The sequence below is a fragment of the Lipotes vexillifer genome, unplaced genomic scaffold (genome assembly GCF_000442215.2).
Source record: "Lipotes vexillifer unplaced genomic scaffold, Lipotes_vexillifer_v1.1 scaffold213, whole genome shotgun sequence".
Lineage (NCBI taxonomy): Eukaryota > Metazoa > Chordata > Mammalia > Artiodactyla > Lipotidae > Lipotes > Lipotes vexillifer.
In genome coordinates, this window is record NW_006780610.1 from 1,909,832 (window position 1) to 1,928,185 (window position 18,354).

General features: G+C 42.8%; 1 protein-coding gene across 2 annotated transcripts in view; it reads left to right on the forward strand.

Moving 5' to 3' along the window:
* The window catches only part of TRIT1 (tRNA isopentenyltransferase 1), a 44,091-nt gene extending 32,647 nt beyond the window's left edge, over positions 1-11,444 (forward strand). The window contains exons 5-11 of one of the 2 annotated variants that reach the window (XM_007453763.1): positions 2,114-2,256; positions 4,286-4,397; positions 4,757-4,869; positions 5,126-5,203; positions 7,793-7,902; positions 8,220-8,337; positions 11,245-11,444. In XM_007453763.1, the coding sequence (XP_007453825.1) occupies positions 2,114-2,256; positions 4,286-4,397; positions 4,757-4,869; positions 5,126-5,203; positions 7,793-7,902; positions 8,220-8,337; positions 11,245-11,414 (844 nt within the window). In that variant the 3' untranslated portion in view covers positions 11,415-11,444. The remainder of the gene's footprint in view (positions 1-2,113; positions 2,257-4,285; positions 4,398-4,756; positions 4,870-5,125; positions 5,204-7,792; positions 7,903-8,219; positions 8,338-11,244) is intronic. The other variant, XM_007453764.1, reaches the window with a different exon arrangement.
* The last annotated feature ends 6,910 nt before the right edge of the window (positions 11,445-18,354 follow it).

Genomic DNA, 18,354 nt, shown 5'->3' on the forward strand with positions numbered 1-18,354 from the left:
TCCTTCCCTCTCTCCCTCCCTCCGTCCCTCCTTCCCTTCCTTCCATCCCTCCCTCCCTCCCTTCCTTCCTAAGATTAGATGGTTTATTTTTTCCTCCATAAATATGCATCTTCATTGGCTCCATATTCTGTTCACTTCTGACTGCATCTTCATTTTATCAGTCGTTTTATCTATTTTTTCCTTCCAGTTTTATTGAGATATAATTGACATACAGCACTGTGTAAGTTTAAGGTGTATAGCATAATGATTTTCCTTATGTATATCATGTAAGTTATTACCACAATAAGTTTAGTGTACTTACATAGACACAAAATAAAAGAAAAAGATTTTTTCTTGTTATGAGAACTCTCAGGCCTCACTCTTAACTTTCATGTATAGTATACAGCAGTGTTAGTTATATTTATCATGTTGTACATTACATACCTAGTACTTATTTATCTTGTAACTGGAAGTTTGTACCTTTTGACTGCCTTCATCCAGTTCCCCCTTCCCCCACCCCCAGCCTCTGGTAACCACACATCTGATTTCTTTTTCTATGAGTTTGTTTGTTTTGAAGTGTAATTGATCTAGAATACTATGTTGATTCCTAGTGCACAACATAGTGATTTGATATTTCTATACATTACAGAGTGATCACCACTTAGGTGTACTTTTCTGTAGTGCCTGAAGCAGTACCTTATCTGGCAGAGTAGAGGACCTACTATATGGATGGTTATACACATTAGATATTTATAGCACCATTTGGTATTGACAGGGGTTATGAAGTGTTACACTCAAGTGAGTATTCTAGATCAGTGTTTCTTAATCCTTTTCTATTATCCCCCCTGCCCCTGAAGCCTTTTTAGAAATTTTTTTCCTAATTGTGCTTCCCTTCCTCCCCTCCATGAAATTTTAATACTGAAGAATAAGATTTTGGGAGAGCGCCACACATCATTGTAATATCTAAGGTTGTTTTGTTCCCTTGAGGGCAATATCACCCTGTTGATAATGCATATTCTAGATAAATGAAGTTTATACTTTCCAGTATCCAAACATTTTATTTTTAAACATTTAAATAGAAATCTTCCAAAAACTTCTTGGAAAACTCAGGGACACTCTGACGAACATTCATTTTTGTATTGTTTTATGGTATGAGTCTAGAGCTTGGTTGTTACTCTCTGCTCCTTTTATTAATCAGTTCTTATCATTTCTCCTTATTTTGCGACTACTGAACTAGTAATGAGTTGAGAATGTGTTTTCGTAAGAACAGTAGGTTCTAAGCAAGAGCTCTAGAGTCTCTAAAAGAAGATTGGAGGACTTCTTTCATCTTTCTTTTAGTTTGAGTCTGTATTCTAGCCTCCAGATAAGTAAGATATCTATTACATTTTTCCCTCTTAGGTCCTCTCTGAGTGACCAGTGATAGGGAAAGATGAGGGGTCTCTACTCTTGTGTTAGGGTTTCAGGAAGTAGAATTGGATCAGGAAGGGAAAGATCACTTTCAGGCTGATAAGTTGCAATCACCCAGAGTGGTAGAGTATAGATTTGAGAGTTAAATTACCTAGTGCTGCATAACATAATAGATGCTGACAGAGTGGATAGTGGCTTAAGAATAAGTGTGTAGTTCTTTCTTCAGTGATCTTTGTGCTAGTAGAGTACTGAATTAGTCAGAAGCATTTTTCATTAATTTTAGACATATTTAAAAAGAAAGTTGATGAGCTGGATATACAGCATACTTTGGTACTGTGGGAAAGGCATTCCAGCGAGACTAGACTTGTTGGCTTATAGCAAGGTGTCCCAGACAAGCTTTTACTGCTTACCTGAAAGTGAATATGTCCTGTTCTCTTTGTGTAGTAGAAACCTGTTGTTTCTGAACCTGTTTAACTGATTTCAGAAAATTTTTTATATGTTTCGAATAGTTTTATTTCTTTCTTTACCTAAAGTTTTCTTTAGAACGCTTTTCTGAGTAGCTATAGGTTTGCAGTAACCCCAGACCTTCATGTGTTCAGGGGCTTATGCAGTGAAAATGACAGTGAGGTATTCTGTAATAAATAGCCTCTCCCCTGTTTCACTTGAGAATTAATATTTCCTAATGGTTGTTATGGGTGTGCCCACCCTCCCCTTTCAAATGACCTAGGAGCTTGCAAGTGTTTGAAGAGACAGGAATCTCTCATAGTGAATTTCTTCATCGTCAACATGCAGAGGAAGGTGGTGGTCCCCTTGGAGGCCCTCTGAAGTTCCCTAACCCGTGCATCCTCTGGCTTCATGCTGAACAGACAGGTAAAAGTCCTTTGGTGTCCTAGAGTTAATCTGAGACAGAGCTTATAGTAATACATTACTGTATATAAAATCTTTAGAGTAAATCAACTATACTTCAGTAAAAAGTTGTTTTGAAAAAAAATGCTTTAGAACTATGAGTGGCTCATAATAAGCACTAAACAAGTGTTAGCTATTCATTTCATTATCATGATCATTATTCATTGACTTAGTAAGACACAGTGCCATTATCTTTCTGGAAAGCAGGTAAAGGTAGCCCTGGCATTAGTATAACATGAGATGAGTATAAGATTAGTATAGGTCTTCCCTGGTGGCGCAGTGGTTGAGAGTCCGCCTGCTGATGCAGGGGACACGGGTTCGTGCCCCGGTCTGGGAAGATCCCACGTGCCGCGGAGCGGATGGGCCCGTGAGCCATGGCCGCTGAGCCTGCACGTCCGGAGCCTGTGCTCCGCAACGGGAGAGGCCACAACAGTGAGAGGCCCGTGTACCGCAGGAAAGAAAAAAAAAAGATTAGTATAAGATGAGGATGAGATAAGATGGGATGGGAAAGAGACTGCCATCCAGAGAGAATCCAAAGAAGAAAGAGAAGGAAGTCTCCTGTGGAAGGAGGTCTGACTCTCTGGATTGGCTAAAGCGTGGATCACTGATTATTTTGGAATCAGTAGGCCTGAGAAGTGGGAATGATGGTTAGCTAGCTAACTGATAGTGTTTCTTTTTGGTTTTTGCTAACGCCCTGTGATAATAGTAACTTCTTTATGCAACAAATATAACAGCAAGCATTCAATGAAGTGCCAAGTGTTCTACGTGGTACTTGCATTTCAGAGATGAATGTAGACAGTACCTGCCCTTAAGGAGCTTCCGGTGTAGTGGGGCAACAAATAACGAGGTAGATACGCTGTTGTGATAAACGCTGGGCTAGAAGGTGCTGTGGGACCACAGAGAAGGGATGATGAGCATTTTCTGGGGTCCAGTTTGTAAAGGTAACTTATGAGCTAGGTCTAGAAAAATGAGATCGTTATGGGAACAGGCGGTATAGTTTAGTGATTAAGAACATGTCTCTGAGCCAGACTGTCTGGATTCAAATTCCTGCTCCATCGTCTCTGGCTATGTGAGTTTTAAGGCAAGTTGGTTTACCTTTCTGTGTCCCAATTTTCTCTTCTATAAAATGGGGGTGATAATAACGATACATATCTCATAGCTTCGTTGAGGATTAGATGAATTAATAATACATGCAAAGTGCTCAGAATGTGCCTGGCACGTGGTGAGTCCTCAATAAATGCAAACTTTCTAGGAAGGTAGAAAAAAAGGTTATTATCATTGTAAGCCAAGAAATAGCAATGGCAGAGACGTAGAAGAGCATAATTGAAATGGTGGAGATTTGTTAAATTAATCTCAAATTATATTATCTCAAACTTAAATTATAAGGTTATAGAAAAGGTGATGTTTTAATAATGAACATTTTGTAAATAAAAACATGTGTTACAGTGCAGCATCAAACAGTGGTATCTGATTCATAATAAAGCTGTGTTTGACCACCACAATGGAATGATTATCACCTCTCACTCTTTGCTCCTTTGTCTGGCTCAGTAGTTCAGGATATACTTAGGATGGCTTTGGTTTAAAGTTTTTCATTCCTATTTAAGATGTCATCTGAGAGTTCTTAAGTATGAAATAGCATAAAGTTAGAGTAACAAATATAATGGTAAAAAGTAAGAGTAAAACGGGGCTCTCAGCTGCCTCTAAAATAAACAATGGGTATACATTCCATACAAGAATAAAATATTTGTTGTTCCTAGTAGCTGTAATTGTGTGCTCTTTACATAAGAAGACATGCCTCATTCTGGCTGTTTTTATTGGAATTGCAGAGTTTTAAGTGTGACTAAATATAATTATGCATTATTGTATAATCTTTGGACTCTGAACCTTTTCTTCCATTTGAACAAATTCTCTTCTTTATGGCAGCCTATGCATTCATCATGTATAGTACACACCTTCGGCAGGCTTGCTGGTTGATGGGTTAATTTGATTCAAGTTCTAGATGAGCGCTTGGATAAGAGGGTGGATAACATGCTCGCCGCTGGGCTCTTGGATGAACTAAGAGATTTTCACAGACGCTATAATGAGAAGAAAATTGTGGAAAACAGGTGAGAATTGGGCTATTACTTTCACCTACTCTCCACCCCTTGCTTACGGTCAAAAGACCGTAAACATATAATACTGGCTTTGGGTCTACTTGTTTGCTGCCCTTCGTCGTTGGAAGGAGGTTTGGTGTACTTGTTACAGTTGCAATTTTCTAATCTCAGACATTCCCAGAAGTTAATTTTCAAGGGAAGTAACCTGGGAGCTGGTGGGGGAAGGTGGAGGAAGGATTTCAGAGAGGTAGTCACTGCTAAGGATCTCAATTTCCCCATCTATGAGATGAAATGGCTCAGCTAGATCATCTCCAGTGGCCTGCTAGCTTTCAGATTCAATGGCTCATCTGCTGATGCTCTCCTGTTCCCAGCCAGGACTATCAACATGGTATCTTCCAATCAATTGGCTTCAAGGAATTTCACGAGTACCTGATCACTGAGGGAAAATGCACACCAGAGACTAGAAACCAGCTCCTAAAGAAAGGTGTGAATTCTCCATCTAACCTAGCCTTGGACATCCTTGGGTGACAGAGTGTCCTGCTGCTATGGCCTGAGAAGGAGCTGAGGCTGAAAGAGACCCAAATGGCCTTCAGCTCAGAATTGAGATTTTCACCTACCAAGTATCCACCAGTGTGCTGACGTGGCTAGTTTTCTCTAATGCTGGGCTGGATGGGCCTTCCTTTCAGCAGAGTGAGAAGTGGTTAGAAGTGGTAGGTTCTTATATCTACCTTGTCTTTCAGGTATTGAGGCTCTGAAACAAGTGACTAAGAGATATGCCCGGAAGCAAAACCGATGGATTAAAAACCGTTTTTTGAGCAGTAAGTGTCCTTGTTTTTCCTTATGCCTTGGGTCTGCTTTCAGTGGAACATAGATGTTCTCAGCTCACCCAGAAAGTGAACTTTAGTTTCTGGATCTGTTCTAAGATTTGGGACCTGACCTGGGGGGTTTTGCGTAAGTGATTGTCCAGGGGTGTTTTCCTGTGATGCCTCAGAAAACAGTTCTTCCCAAGGAAGAATCTGCCTTATGCCTTGAACACATGAGTGCTGGCTACAGACAGGGAAGAACAAAATAGCAATACCTTCCTAGCGGAGCTGGTGCTCAGGGTTGTTTTTAGCTTCAGATTTTGTTCCTGAAGAGCAGTCAGATTTCCGTAAGGAGGCTTTTTCCTAATTAAAATGGCTTGGGGGCCAGATAAGTAGTATAAAAAGACAAAACTTTCACCTATTCTCCCAGCATCGCTTCTGTGTTCAGATACGTAGGGCTTCAGGCTGCTGCAACTCTAACTTCAGTCGAACAGCACTTTTAAGGAAAAGGGAGCGAAATTCTCATTCATTGGACCCTGTACTGCATCCTTCGCACTAAATTGGGTGTCATACATATATTACTGAGTCTTCAAGGTGGGTGGTATTCTTTTCTTTTTGCAGATAAGTAAATAGAGGCTTAGAGAAGTTAAATAACTTGTCAAAAATTCCCTAGCTAATAAGCAGTAGACTACTGAATGCAGGCCAGACTCTGAAGTCCACGCTCAGCTTTACACCATGCTTCTTATTTCCTTTAGATATAACTTTAGCTGGACAGCATTAGTGGTAAGAAATTGTGTGGTTATGAGCTAAAAGGAGATTGATTTAAAGGCGATTAAGCATAAGGGAAACCCTAGTTTTATCTTTTGGGCCCTTATTTAATATGCTTTTGAATCATCCCTGTTTACCTTTTGCCATTGGATTTCTGCTTTCAGTTACAGATACGCACAGCTGAGGTCTCGCCCTCCTCCTCAGTGCCTCTGAACAGAAACACCTTGGGCCATGTTGTTGACCCTTGGATCTCTCTCTCGGTTCTCACCCTTTGCTAGAGCTCTCCAGTGTAGTTCTCACGCCAAGGGGCTTTTTACACTTTCTTCTACTTACCTTGCTTTCTCTGCATGTCCTTTTAGATAGAAGTCTTTGTGTCAGCTGAAACAAAGTTCCCTACTACAAATTTCTAATGCAGCTTCTCTTCTCCGCAGGGCTAAAAATTAGTCTGTAACAAAAGATGGGTTTTTTGGATAATGATTTGGAACTTCGTCCTGCGGTAAAGCCGCAATAACTCTCCCATCTCTGAGTCATGAGGGCTTGATGGCACAGTGCATCATATGCCCGTTCCTCATTCATGTGTGTGCCGGCGCAGTCCTGGTGCTAGGGTGAAAGGCACAGCTGCCCTGTAAATCAGGAGCCGTGTGTGATTGGCCAAGGGCTGGTCTGCTGGGGTAAGGTTCTGGCAAGAAGCCAGAGGGACTTCCCCACCCCAGCTTGGCCTTGGACCCAAGCCAGAAATAGCAGCTGGGAGCCGAGAACTTGTTGAAAGGTACTTAGACAGGGCGCAGAAGCCCAACAAAGGACTTAGAGGGGAAAGGAAAATATAGAGTGGCCTGGAAACAGGTGCAGAGCTTAGCCAAGGCCAGGTGTGCTGTGGATGCTGCCTGCACCCTCCCAGTCTCACCTTTCCGTGTGGTGGCAGGTGCAGCCCAGTCCAGTTTATGAAGAATCTTATTTGTGGTTGGCACTATCAAAAGGCCAGCACCTGCCAGCCGTTGGCATTCTGAGGACTTTGATGTTTTTGTCCGTGGGGCAGTGCTCTTTGCCTTTAGGCAACTGACTGAACCTAGATGTGGAAGGCAATTCAGTGTGTCCACATACTGGGGAAGCTACCAGCAGAGACTAAACATAGTTGGCTCAGATGGATGAAATGCTTGTAGCTATACTTTCGGCTACCTCCAGTCTTATCTCCCTTCAGAAGTATTCACCAAAGGGTATTTCTTGAATACTCCTCTAGATCTGTTTCTTAGAAACAGGGCTCAACTAGTTCAATTCCAAGGCTTTTTTCTAATTTTCAGATTCAGCAGCTCACTGGTTGATACTCTGCTGTTGCCAGCCCATGATTATCAGTATGGTATTAATGAGTTTCGTGAATGCTAGACTGCTGAAGGGATGTATACAAACCTGAGACTAAAGAAAGCTGTGAACTCTTTTGCCACAGAGTGACATCACTGAAAGATGATATGGACCTTAGAACAGGCACTCACTTCAAGCTGCTAATTGCCTCCTGTCACGTGCTACCTTTATATTGTAGCCCATACAGTGGTCACTAGAGCTGTTACTCTATACTGTTTTTCTGACTGATCTGGAAGATCCTACACCTGAGACTCTGGATTATACAGCTAGACTTATTGGCTGCAGACCAGCCAACCTTCTGGGTCTTTCTTGGATTGTGTGTAGCTGTTTGGTTCATGTTTCTGGTTAGATTGAATGGCATGGTCAGCATGTTTATTTCTTTGACCCCATATGTTTCCCTTGAGGATTTTGGAGTCCTAGGAGCAGAATAGATTGGGTCTTGGAGGCTGACCTCTCACAACTTTTCTTTGTCATCATTAGGACCTGGTCCCAGTGTTCCCCCAGTATATGGCTTAGAAGTGTCTGATGTCTCGAAGTGGGAAGAGTCTGTTCTTGAACCTGCTCTTGAAATTGTGCGAAGTTTCATCCAGGTGATTATTAATCATAGTACTGTCTATTGTCTGGTTCTCACAAAGCTTTCCTTTGCTGACACCTTTGTTGCTATTCTGGGAACCAAGCATTCTTTTCCGTGGAATAGAGCAGAAGGCTGCTTTTAAATCCCTGGAGGCTGCATTTCTACTTTCACTTTCAGAAAGGTTGTTGTTAAAATCTCTTCACAGCCCACCTGCTCTCTGGGATGAGAAAAAGGAATCTTGGGAAAATCTCACTCCTCTTAATATCAGACTATAATATCCAAATCTCTTTGAATCAAATGCTTCTCCCCCATCCCTGCCTTTTTTTTTTTCAGGGCCACAAGCCTGCAGCTACTCCAGTAAAGATGCCAAGCAGTGAAACTGAGAACAAGAGAAGTTATCACATGTGTGACCTCTGTGATCGAATCATCATTGGGGACCGTGAATGGGCAGGTAGAGTCTAGGATAGAGAAAGCTGTAAGGGTGGGTCACACTGACTTCATGAAAAATTTAAGGTCTTTGGTAGGTTGAAATGCTGGAGTCTGCTTGTTTGTAAAAAAAAAAAAAAAAAAAAAAAAAAAAAAATTTCCTCTAACGGCCTTTGTTCAAATTTCATGGAGAGGCCTTCTCAAACGGGAGAGTTATCTCTGTATTCTCAATTTCAAAGGAAGAAAAAAAAAAAAAAAAAAAAAAAGACCAGATTCCTCTAACGGCCTTTGTTCAAATTTCATGGAGAGGCCTTCTCAAACGGGAGAGTTATCTCTGTATTCTCAATTTCAAAGGAAGATCATATGCCCTCTAGCTTCAGCTAGAGTAGATATTTTACTGAGAGGTCTGCAGTTAACTTGCCAGAGCTCCTTTGACTTTCATGATCCTGCCTGAGTAGTTTCCTGGTCTCATGTTTAGACCTCAGTGGGGGTGAGGTAGGATTGTAAGGGAAGCCAGGCAACTCACCCAAGAGGCCAAAGGAGCAGAAACAGCTGGGAGGGAACAGGAAGTGCAGTTACTCCTCCTGAGTACATTCTTCAAAAGTGGTGTCTCTCCAGTAACTTTTAAGGTAATACGTTGAAATGGTGTTGGTTGCAAAAACTGTGATGAAAAGTGTTAAGGGAAACTGTGTGAAAGCAAGACGGGTAGACACGCAGAAAGACGGTGGTCAAAGGGTACTGTCTTCTTCATAAGGCGCTCCTGACCAACCCAGGAACAGCCCTGCACCGAGGTTCTAGTTCCCTGTTTCAGAGCCTGGATCTGTCTTTGCCATAGAGTCACATTGCACTCCCCTGTCGGATTTCTGCAGTAATCCAGCAAAGCTCAAAAGGGCCTTAGCCTCTAAGCCTTGAATTTACATTGTATTTAGAAACTTGTTTAAGGCTCACTCCTTTTAGGCACAAGCAGGGCTTGTGTTTTACCCAGCGGCTGGAATCCTGTTCAAAGTACTGCTTTGCATGGCATTCTCATAGAAGTGGATTTTTTCCCCCATACCAGCCAATAGAACGATTAGTTCTATTAACTGTTAACGCTGGCAAAATGAACTGCATTGTCAGAGACTGGGGATGGCTGTGATTGCCCAAGCAGCAGAAGAAGCCTCAATTATCGTTGGTTCATAATGATGAAAGGGGAAGAGAAAGAGAGTGTCTGATTGTTTTTTCTAAAGGAAACTTAGTGGTTTGATTTGTCGAATGTCCTTCAGGGATTGCCACGGAGAAGCAACATTTGTGAGCCTTTGTGAGCATAGCTTGTGTAAGCCCTTCTATAGTGCCATCTGTCAAGTCCTTGCTCTCCCATCTCCTGCTGCCATGGAGAGTCAGTCCAGAAGGTCACTTTTTGCCGTAGGCTAGCTGGAGACAAAGCTGACTTTCCCTCAAGTAAACTTTTCCTTGACTTCTAACCTCTTCCTTACCTACTTTTGCTTCCAAATCCCTAAAAATGATGTTTTAAAAAAGAACTTAATCTCGTTGTCTATCTTTATAGGTGTTTCCAGATAAGATTTCCTTGAAAATGAACAGGATGGTAAAAAGGAGCTTGTGTGAGTTAGTCAGAAGCTGAGAACTGTCTTTGGGGTGAGAGGTCAGAAATTGATATCAGCCAATAGTAGCTTTTCAGCTTTACTGCTTCTGTGGATCCTTGAAAGGGATCATCAGAAAAGAATACTTGCTGTGATCTCTCTGGTGCATTGTGTGCTGGAGAATGCGAGTATCTGGGTTAGTCATTCAGATGGCTTATCTGACCCAGGCATAGGGATGTCACATCAGGAGGGGCAACCTGAGCGAGCTGGTTAGGAAGAGGGAAGGGCGGCTCTGGGTACTGTAGGCCTGAGCCATCTGTCCTGCAGTACAGATAAGAATTTGGATTTGTAACTTATTTATTTATTTATGTATTTATGTATTTATGGCTGCATTGGGTCTTTGTTGCTGCGTGCAGGCTTTTCTCTAGTTGCGGTGAGCGGGGGCTACTCTTCGTTGCGGTGTGCAGGCTTCTCATTGCTTCTCTTGTTGTGGAGTACGGGCGCTAGGCGCACGGGCTTCAGTAGTTGTGGCATGCAGGCTCAGTAGTTGTGGCTCGTGGGCTCTAGAGCGCAGGCTCAGCAGTTGTGGCACATGGGCTTAGTTGCTCTGCGGCATGTGGGATCTTCCCGGACCAGGGCTCGAACCCGTGTCCCCTGCACTGGCAGGCGGATTCTTAACCACTGGGCCACCAGGGAAGCCCTGGATTTGTAACTTTTGAGCCGTGTGAGTTGAAATGTATCTGTAACAGTCAGCCCTATATGGGAATATTGTCTGGAGCCCTATTCTGGAAAATTGGCTTTTGCTTTTTGAGCTGTAGGTAATCCGAAGAGCTTACGTGCTGTGTGACCTTGGACACAATGTAAGACCTCTGAAATCAGTCTCCTCCTGTATAAAATGAGCTGAATAATACTGTCCCGCAAGATTGTTGTGTGGATTTAGTAATATAAAACCCCCAGCAGGTATACGTGATATGTGGTAGCTAGTTTGCTAGCTAGCTGGCCATATGACTTATTCTTCTCTCCCCTGGTGGCGCAGTGGTGGAGAGTCCACCTGCCGATGCAGGGGACGCGGGTTCGTGCCCCGGTCCGGGAGGATCCCACATGCCGCGGAGCGGCTGGGCCCGTGGGCCGTGGCTGCTGAGCCTGCGCGTCTGGAGCCTGTGCTCCGCTACGGGAGAGGCCGCAGCAGGGAGAGGCCCGCGCACCCAAAAAAAAAAAAAAAAAATGCTAAGCAGCTGTACCAGTACATGTGTTGATCCTGTTATTCTTAAAGAAAAGGATTGTATAGTTAATTTTGTATGCTTCCAGGATTAGTTGTAGAAAATCCTAATTTTTTTTTGTTTGTTTTGCCTTAGCACACATGAAATCCAAGTCCCACTTGCACCAACTGAAGAAAAGAAGAAGGTTGGACTCAGATGCCATCACTACCATAGAAAGTCAGAGTATTTCCCCAGACCATGATAAAGAGCTTAAAGAAAAGGGATCCCTGGGGCAGAATGATGAAGAGCTGAAATCCAGCATTTAAGGGACTTGTCCAGTGGCCTTTGCAAAGGTGGTGGGGGTCCAGTTCTTTCATTCAGTGGTGTGGTTTTATTTATTTACTTTTTTATTTCTTTTCTTTCTTTTTTTTTTTTTTTTTTTTTTGGTGGGGTTTTTTTTTTTAGTGGTGTGGTTTTAACCTCTCATATTCTCTGTCATGGAAAAAGCAGGCCTTGTTAGCTCCTGTGTGGCTGATATGTCTGGTCTGGTAATGAGTTTGGGAAGGGCTTTTTTTTTTCTTTTAACCTTAAAGTTTCTGTGTTTGAAAGAGGCACAGATTACACTTTTTTACATTTGATCTTTTTGGTGATGAGTACTGGGATTTACTGTATCCCTTAAAAAAAAGTTTTATGTCCTTGACTCTGGCTGGAAACATCTAATTTCCGGACACTTGTATAGATGATTGAGTTATTGTGAGCCACAATTCAAGAGTTCTGGATTTGGGTGAATGGCAGTAAAGGATCAGCCCCAGTGAGATAATTAGGTGAACCAAACCAGTTTTTGGAATTCCATCGAGACGGAGAGAATCAGACTGAGGTGGTTGTGACATGGAACTTGAAAACTGAAGACTGACATTTGTTGAGCTCCTCCTGTGTGATAATCACTGCTATCTTTCTATTGAGTTAGGAGACTATATTTTTATTGAAAGTTAAATAAAGAAAAAGTTTGCAAGAACCTCTCTAGTCCTTAAAAAGATGTTTATGTTCATGTCTAACTTATATACAGTATGCTTTGTTTTCAACATGAGTGCTTTTTCTCAAAGTCCATGTTCTTAATATGCTATTTGTTTATTTAGCACATGTTTATTGAGCACTTGCTATATTCCTGGAAAACATCTGGAGAGGATCTTTTTTTTTATTGGAGATTTGTTATCTCCAGTTGAAGCTCTCTTATTGGAGTGACCTGAGCTACCAGCAATGTGAGTATACATATATATGAATATAACATAAAATTAAACATTTTTAAGTTTGCAGTTCAGCAGCGTTTATGTTGTGCAACCAAAACGTTTTCATCACCCTAAACAGAAACTCTGCACCCATTAAGCAGTAACTCCTCACTCAAGCAGTATTTTATTTGTTCTGAATCTACTATATGAGAGGCCCTAGAGTAGGCTAGAGGGATACAGAGATACAATGAAATGTGGTTCTTGCTTTCAGGGAGCTTGTAAATATCTTATATATACACAGACAACAAATTTGGGTAAGAGACTATCAAAGACCGTAAGAGCTGTAAAGAATTTCACTTTGGAAGGAAGAGGGGAGGGATCGTGGAAGGAGGCGCATTTCTGCGGGACCTGAAAAAGCAGTTCTTTGTGAATGTATGTGAGCTAGCTATGCAAAAGTTTTATTTTTTCACTAGATATTTTTACATAGTTCAATTTTCAAAAATCAGAATAATATAAAAAGACAAAGACACTCATTGAGAAATCTCGCTCCTGCCTCCATCCCCTTCTCCTCCCATAGATAACCACTTATTAGTTTTTCTACATACCTCTCAAGTGTTTTTTTAAGTATCAGTAAATATGAACAAATACAAACATATATTCTTATTTCTTCCCCTTACCCAAAAGATAACAAAGAGCACATACTGTCTTTATCCGTTACCTTACCTGTTGGCAGTACCTGCGTGTGCATGGGTTTCCCCAGCCTCCTCTGGTAGGTCTCCTGTTTCTGTTCTTTACCACCCTCCCGAGGGTCCCCTAGTTGAGCACAGGCCATAAGCATACTGAACTTCATTCAGGTGCCAGGGTTAGGCCGAAACCAGCCTCTGAGGAAATCTTAAGCTATGGCCAGCCCTTTCATTCAGCCAGCAGATATTTTAGAACTTACTGTGTGCCAGGTGCTGTGCTGGACTCTGGGAGTTCAATGATCAAAAAAAGTCCACATTGATCAAATAATTACAGCTGTAGTAAGGGCTATAAAGAAAGGACACTCACGGTGAGTACAGGTAATCCACAGTCCTGCCCCTGCTTGGTGTGTGGGAGTGTGTGTGGGGGTGGGGGGGTGGGTGGAGGTGTGTGTTGAGGTGCAAGGTGTGACACAGCAGGATGCTGGGGCAGGAGTCTGAAGCCAAGACTACACGTGGTACCCCGTGATCTGGAAAGCTGGGCTTCTCAACTTGACTTCAGTGGCTTCTCCTCCCCCAGTCTGTGGGATACCCTGGCCCCCTTGAGTTTTATTGAGACTTAGCCACGTTAACTGATTTGAATCTCAAGAATAAATGTATTCTTTGGTCAGAGAAGAAATTGTCATTGAATCCACGTCATCTTATTCTTTAGATTAAATGTGTAATTTTCCCAATCAGTTTATTAACCACTTCAGGAGCTAATGGGGTGGGAAGTGGCATCTTCCCACTGGAAGTGGAGGTGAATACTTACTGTGAGCCAAGGGGGACCAAGCAGTTTATATACATTAGCTTCTCATACAGCCCTGGGAAAGAGACGCTGTTTCTATACATGTTTACCAATGGGGAAACGGGCTCAGCAAAGGCACCCACCTAGTAAGTGGCAAAGCCGGAATTGAGGCGAGGCCACAGAATTAAGAGTTCAAGCTGTTGAGCCCTGTGTTAAGGTGGCTGGTTTTAAGGAGGAACATTAGTCTCTGAAATGCTCTTCACACAAGTTGCTAAATATGTTTTAAAGCTTAAAAAAAAGTTTCAGTGGAGAAGCAGGAAAAACTAGTTTTAATAATCCTTCCTTAAAAACCTTTAATCCGTCCATCTGAAATACCTGGAGCAGTAACTTCTCGTTGAACTAACTCACTGCTATCTCTCTGGCAGTTGGAAATCAGGGATTTTTTGAAAAAGAAGAATCAAAGTGCTCAGTATTTAACTAAGGCACTGTGGCTGCGCCTGCTACCCCTGTTCTTAGACTCAGCAGGATGGAATTCCTTTACCAGCAGCAGAGGGACTGAGGAAGGCAGAACCCTCACTAGGAATCTCCTTGGTGCCCTGGCCTGAGGCACTGCCTTGAGGTAGATGTCCCCTCTCTGCCTGCTGCCCTCTGAATGCCTTTGCTGTTGCGCGTACGGAAGGGAGTAGCTCTGTCTAATGATTTTCCTATATGTAGAGATGAAAGGCTCCTTAGCACCTTCTTGTACAGATGGGGAAACTGAGGCCCAAAACGTGGATGTTCCACAGCCACAGAGCAAGTTGTGACAAAGCCAGAACAAGCCTGAGGTCTCCTCTCTCACTCAACTGCGCAATCTCATACCAAATCTCATTTGAGAGCAGGAAGGGGCCAGCTTTGGGCATTTTGTTCAGCCTGGAGTGAGGATAAGGAATGCCATTTTGTACCGTCTTGCCTCAGATAATCCCTTGACAAGCAGAGCCTTTCAGTGCAGGTACCCAGAGTCTCCAGTCCATGGCAGTGCTATCTAAATGGCTTTGGCAGTTAATTCCAGCACTCAGCAAGCTATTAGGTCCATCTACCTCTGTCAGTAAAAACCTTTTCCCCTCAGTTTTATTGAGAGATAATTGACAGATAAAGCAGAAATCTTGACTAGACTTTAGACACTTCTTGTAGTTCAGACAATGCTGTTTTAAGTAGGTAGGAAATACTTTGACTCCAGAAAGAGAGGTGGATTCTTAGTCTTTAAAATACTTTGCTTGTTTTTTAGAGCTCAGCAAAAGAACATTTCATCTATAGTCTAGGTACATGGTTTGAGCCTTTGTAATTCTCAGTAATTATTTATGTTCTTAGCCTCAATCCCACATTCTACAAAGAAGATTTTTCTGCTTAAAACACTCAGCACAACATTAAATCAACAACAATAAAAACAAACAGAAAAAAAAAAACACAATAGAAAGTAAGCTTTTATGAACGCAGTAACCTGTCTCTATATCCCCAGCATCTAGAAAGTCAAATATTTGTTGAATTAGTTGTGTGAAAGCCTCACAGTTCAGTGGATTTTTCTGCATAAATAATCTGCTTTAATTGTTAAATAGCTTTTAACTAAGATGAAGAAATCTTGGGATAGTAGCCACAGGAAGGAATTTCATTATTTGATTATCACCTACTTGGGTGGTTAGGGCTGTTTTCTGAAAAGATGGCTAAAGGGTCATTGGTAAAGCTATTTTGAATACGTACAAAGGACGCTGCCTGGTTGTATTAGGGTAAAAGGCTAAGCTGCTGTAACAAAGAGACTCAACAATACAGTGGCTTAAAGAACAGAGAAGTTTGTTTCCTCCTGACATAACAACTCTGAGGGGAGTTAACATTTCCGAAGTGAGCGGTCCAGGTCAGTGGGGCAGCTCCACTCTAAGCGGTCATTCAGGGACACAGATTCCCTGTATCATGTTGCCTCTCCACCCTCTGGGGGGCATTGTCAACACCTGCCTGGTTAAAGTTGGCTCATCTCTGGTTCCAGCCAGTGGGAAGGAGACAAAGCGTGGAGCAGGCACGCCAGATGCCTTAAGGCCTGGGCTCTGCAGTGGCACACATACTTTTGCTCACTTACTTTTGGCAAGAATTTAGTTACGTGGCCACACCTAACCTGCAAAGGCGGCTGAGAAATGTAATCAAGCCAAGAAAGAATGGGAGAACAGATTTTGGTGGGCAACTTGGAGTCTCCACTAAATTAGTCTCATGGAAAGAGCACTGGTTTAACTAATTAGCTCTGCTAGCTCGCTAGGGGCAAATCTCTCTATTTCCCCATCTGTGAAATTAGTGAGTTGTATGAGCTGACCTGAAATATTTCAAAAAGTAAAGCTTGACAAAATCTTGGCTGCTGAGATTTTAAGGTGAGAATTAAAAATCGTTACAGTGAACATGAGACTGAGTGAGCCTTGGGGCCAATGGCTAATGCTCTAAAGATGGTGGAAAGGAAAGATGGAAGGTATTTTGGTGGTATTGCAGAATACCTGAACTAAGGGCTGTAACCATCTACCTCCAGACTTCTTTTTTTTTTTTTAAGAAGACGTTGGGGGTAGGAGTTTATTAATTTATTTTTGCTGTATTGGGTCTTCGTTTCTGTGCGAGGGCTTTCTCTAGTTGTGGCAAGCGGGGGCCACTCTTCATCACGGTGCGCGGGCCTCTCACTATCGCGGCCTCTCCCGTTGCGGAGCACAGGCTCCAAACGCACAGGCTCAGTAGTTGTGGCTCACGGGCCTAGTCGCTCCGCGGCATGTGGGATCCTCCCAGACCAGGGCTCGAACCCGTGTCCCCTGCATTAGCAGGCCTACTCTCAACCACTGTGCCACCAGGGAAGCCCCTCCAGACTTCTTTTGATGTGGGGGGAAAAAAAGAAACTGCTGTTTGTACCTGCAGCTGAAGGCTTTCCTGTCTAATATGCTGTCTGTGCGGCCCTGGGAAAGTTGTTCAAGCAGCCTGAATTTCCTCGTATCTAAAATGGAGTTACTACCTCCATTCCAGGGGACATTGTAAGGATTAAATGAGGTCCTTCTGAAAGCAGCATAGTGTTTGGCACTGCAGTGCCTAGTAAGTGGTAGGTATAAATTGGATTTATTTGCTTCATTGGGGAAAAATTGTTAATGCTACTAAAGTGTTGGTTTATAGTATGGTGTCAGTTCCCAGAAGTTATCAGGGCAAGCTCTGACTCAAAACTGACTGGTTTGGTGGTCCACTGGGCTACTGGCTAAAAATTGTGCCTCAGGCTTTATCTGTCATCCAACCAGGCTTCAGCTGTTAGTCGTTACTGTTTTTTTTTGTTGTTGTTTTTTGTTTTTTTGAGGCACGTGGGCCTCTCACTGTTGTGGCCTCCCCCGTTGCGGAGCACAGGCTCCGGACGCGCAGGCTCAGCGGCCATGACTCACGGGCCCAGCCGCTCCGCGGCATTTGGGATCCTCCCGGACGGGGGCACGAACCCATGTCCCCTGCATCGGCAGGCAGACTCTCAACCACTGCACCACAAGGGAAGCCCTGTTGTTTTTTAATGCATATGATTTCTTCATGAGTTAGCTCATTTGCTCGAACAGTCTCATTCACCTGAAATGCCCTTTCCCCTACTCTTCACTTAGTGAACTCCTGCATATCCTTCAAGGCCCAGATCTGATGTCCTCTCCTTAGACAAAGCTTCCTTGGCTCCTTAGGGAGGTTTAGTTTTTCCTTCCTACGTGTTCCCATAGCAGTTTATTACATAATAGTAGCATACGGTACTACGTGCCAGGCATGTTCTAAGTAGTTTACAATATAATTCATTTAGTCCTTAGATCATCGTTGTTATTAGCTCTGTTTTTCGGTTGAGGAAACAGAGTAGAAGAGTTAAGTGATTTTCTGGAGGGCAAGCTGAGATTTGAAACCAGGTGGGTGGCTCCAAAGTCTGTGTTCTTAGCCACCATATTCTTTTCCCTTCTCATTACTCGGCTACGGCACATATCACCTGTAACTATCTCATGCTCTCGTTGGAGAGTAAGACCTGCCATGACGTGAGTCCTATCTTAAGGCAGATGTGAGGCACACAGTGGGTACCCAATAGATATTAAGTCTGGTTTAGATAGGACATGACTCCATGTCTAAATGTAAACATGGCTACTCTTCATTGGGTGTTTTGCTGAGTGTCAGGCATTTTATGTTAAGTACATGCATACCTTATAATGATTTCTTTAAACAAACAGACAAGGAAATTTATTATTCCCATTTTATAAACAGGCATATATATACAGAGAGCTTAATGATGGTTGGCACAGAGTAGACATGCAAATATTTGCTAAGGACTAGAGAGAAAGTTCTGTGAGGACAGGAATTTTTGTCCACTGTTAACTGCTTTATCCCTGGCACCTTCAAGGGGTCTGCTGCTTGAAAGGCACTCGGTAAACATTTCTTTCTTTCTTTCTTTTTTTTTTTTTTCAATATTTATTCATGTGTTTATCTGTTTAGGCTATGCTGGGTCTCAGTTGCGGCACACGGGATCTTAGTTGGGGCATGCATGCATGCAGGATCTAGTTCCCTGACCAGGGATCGACCCCGG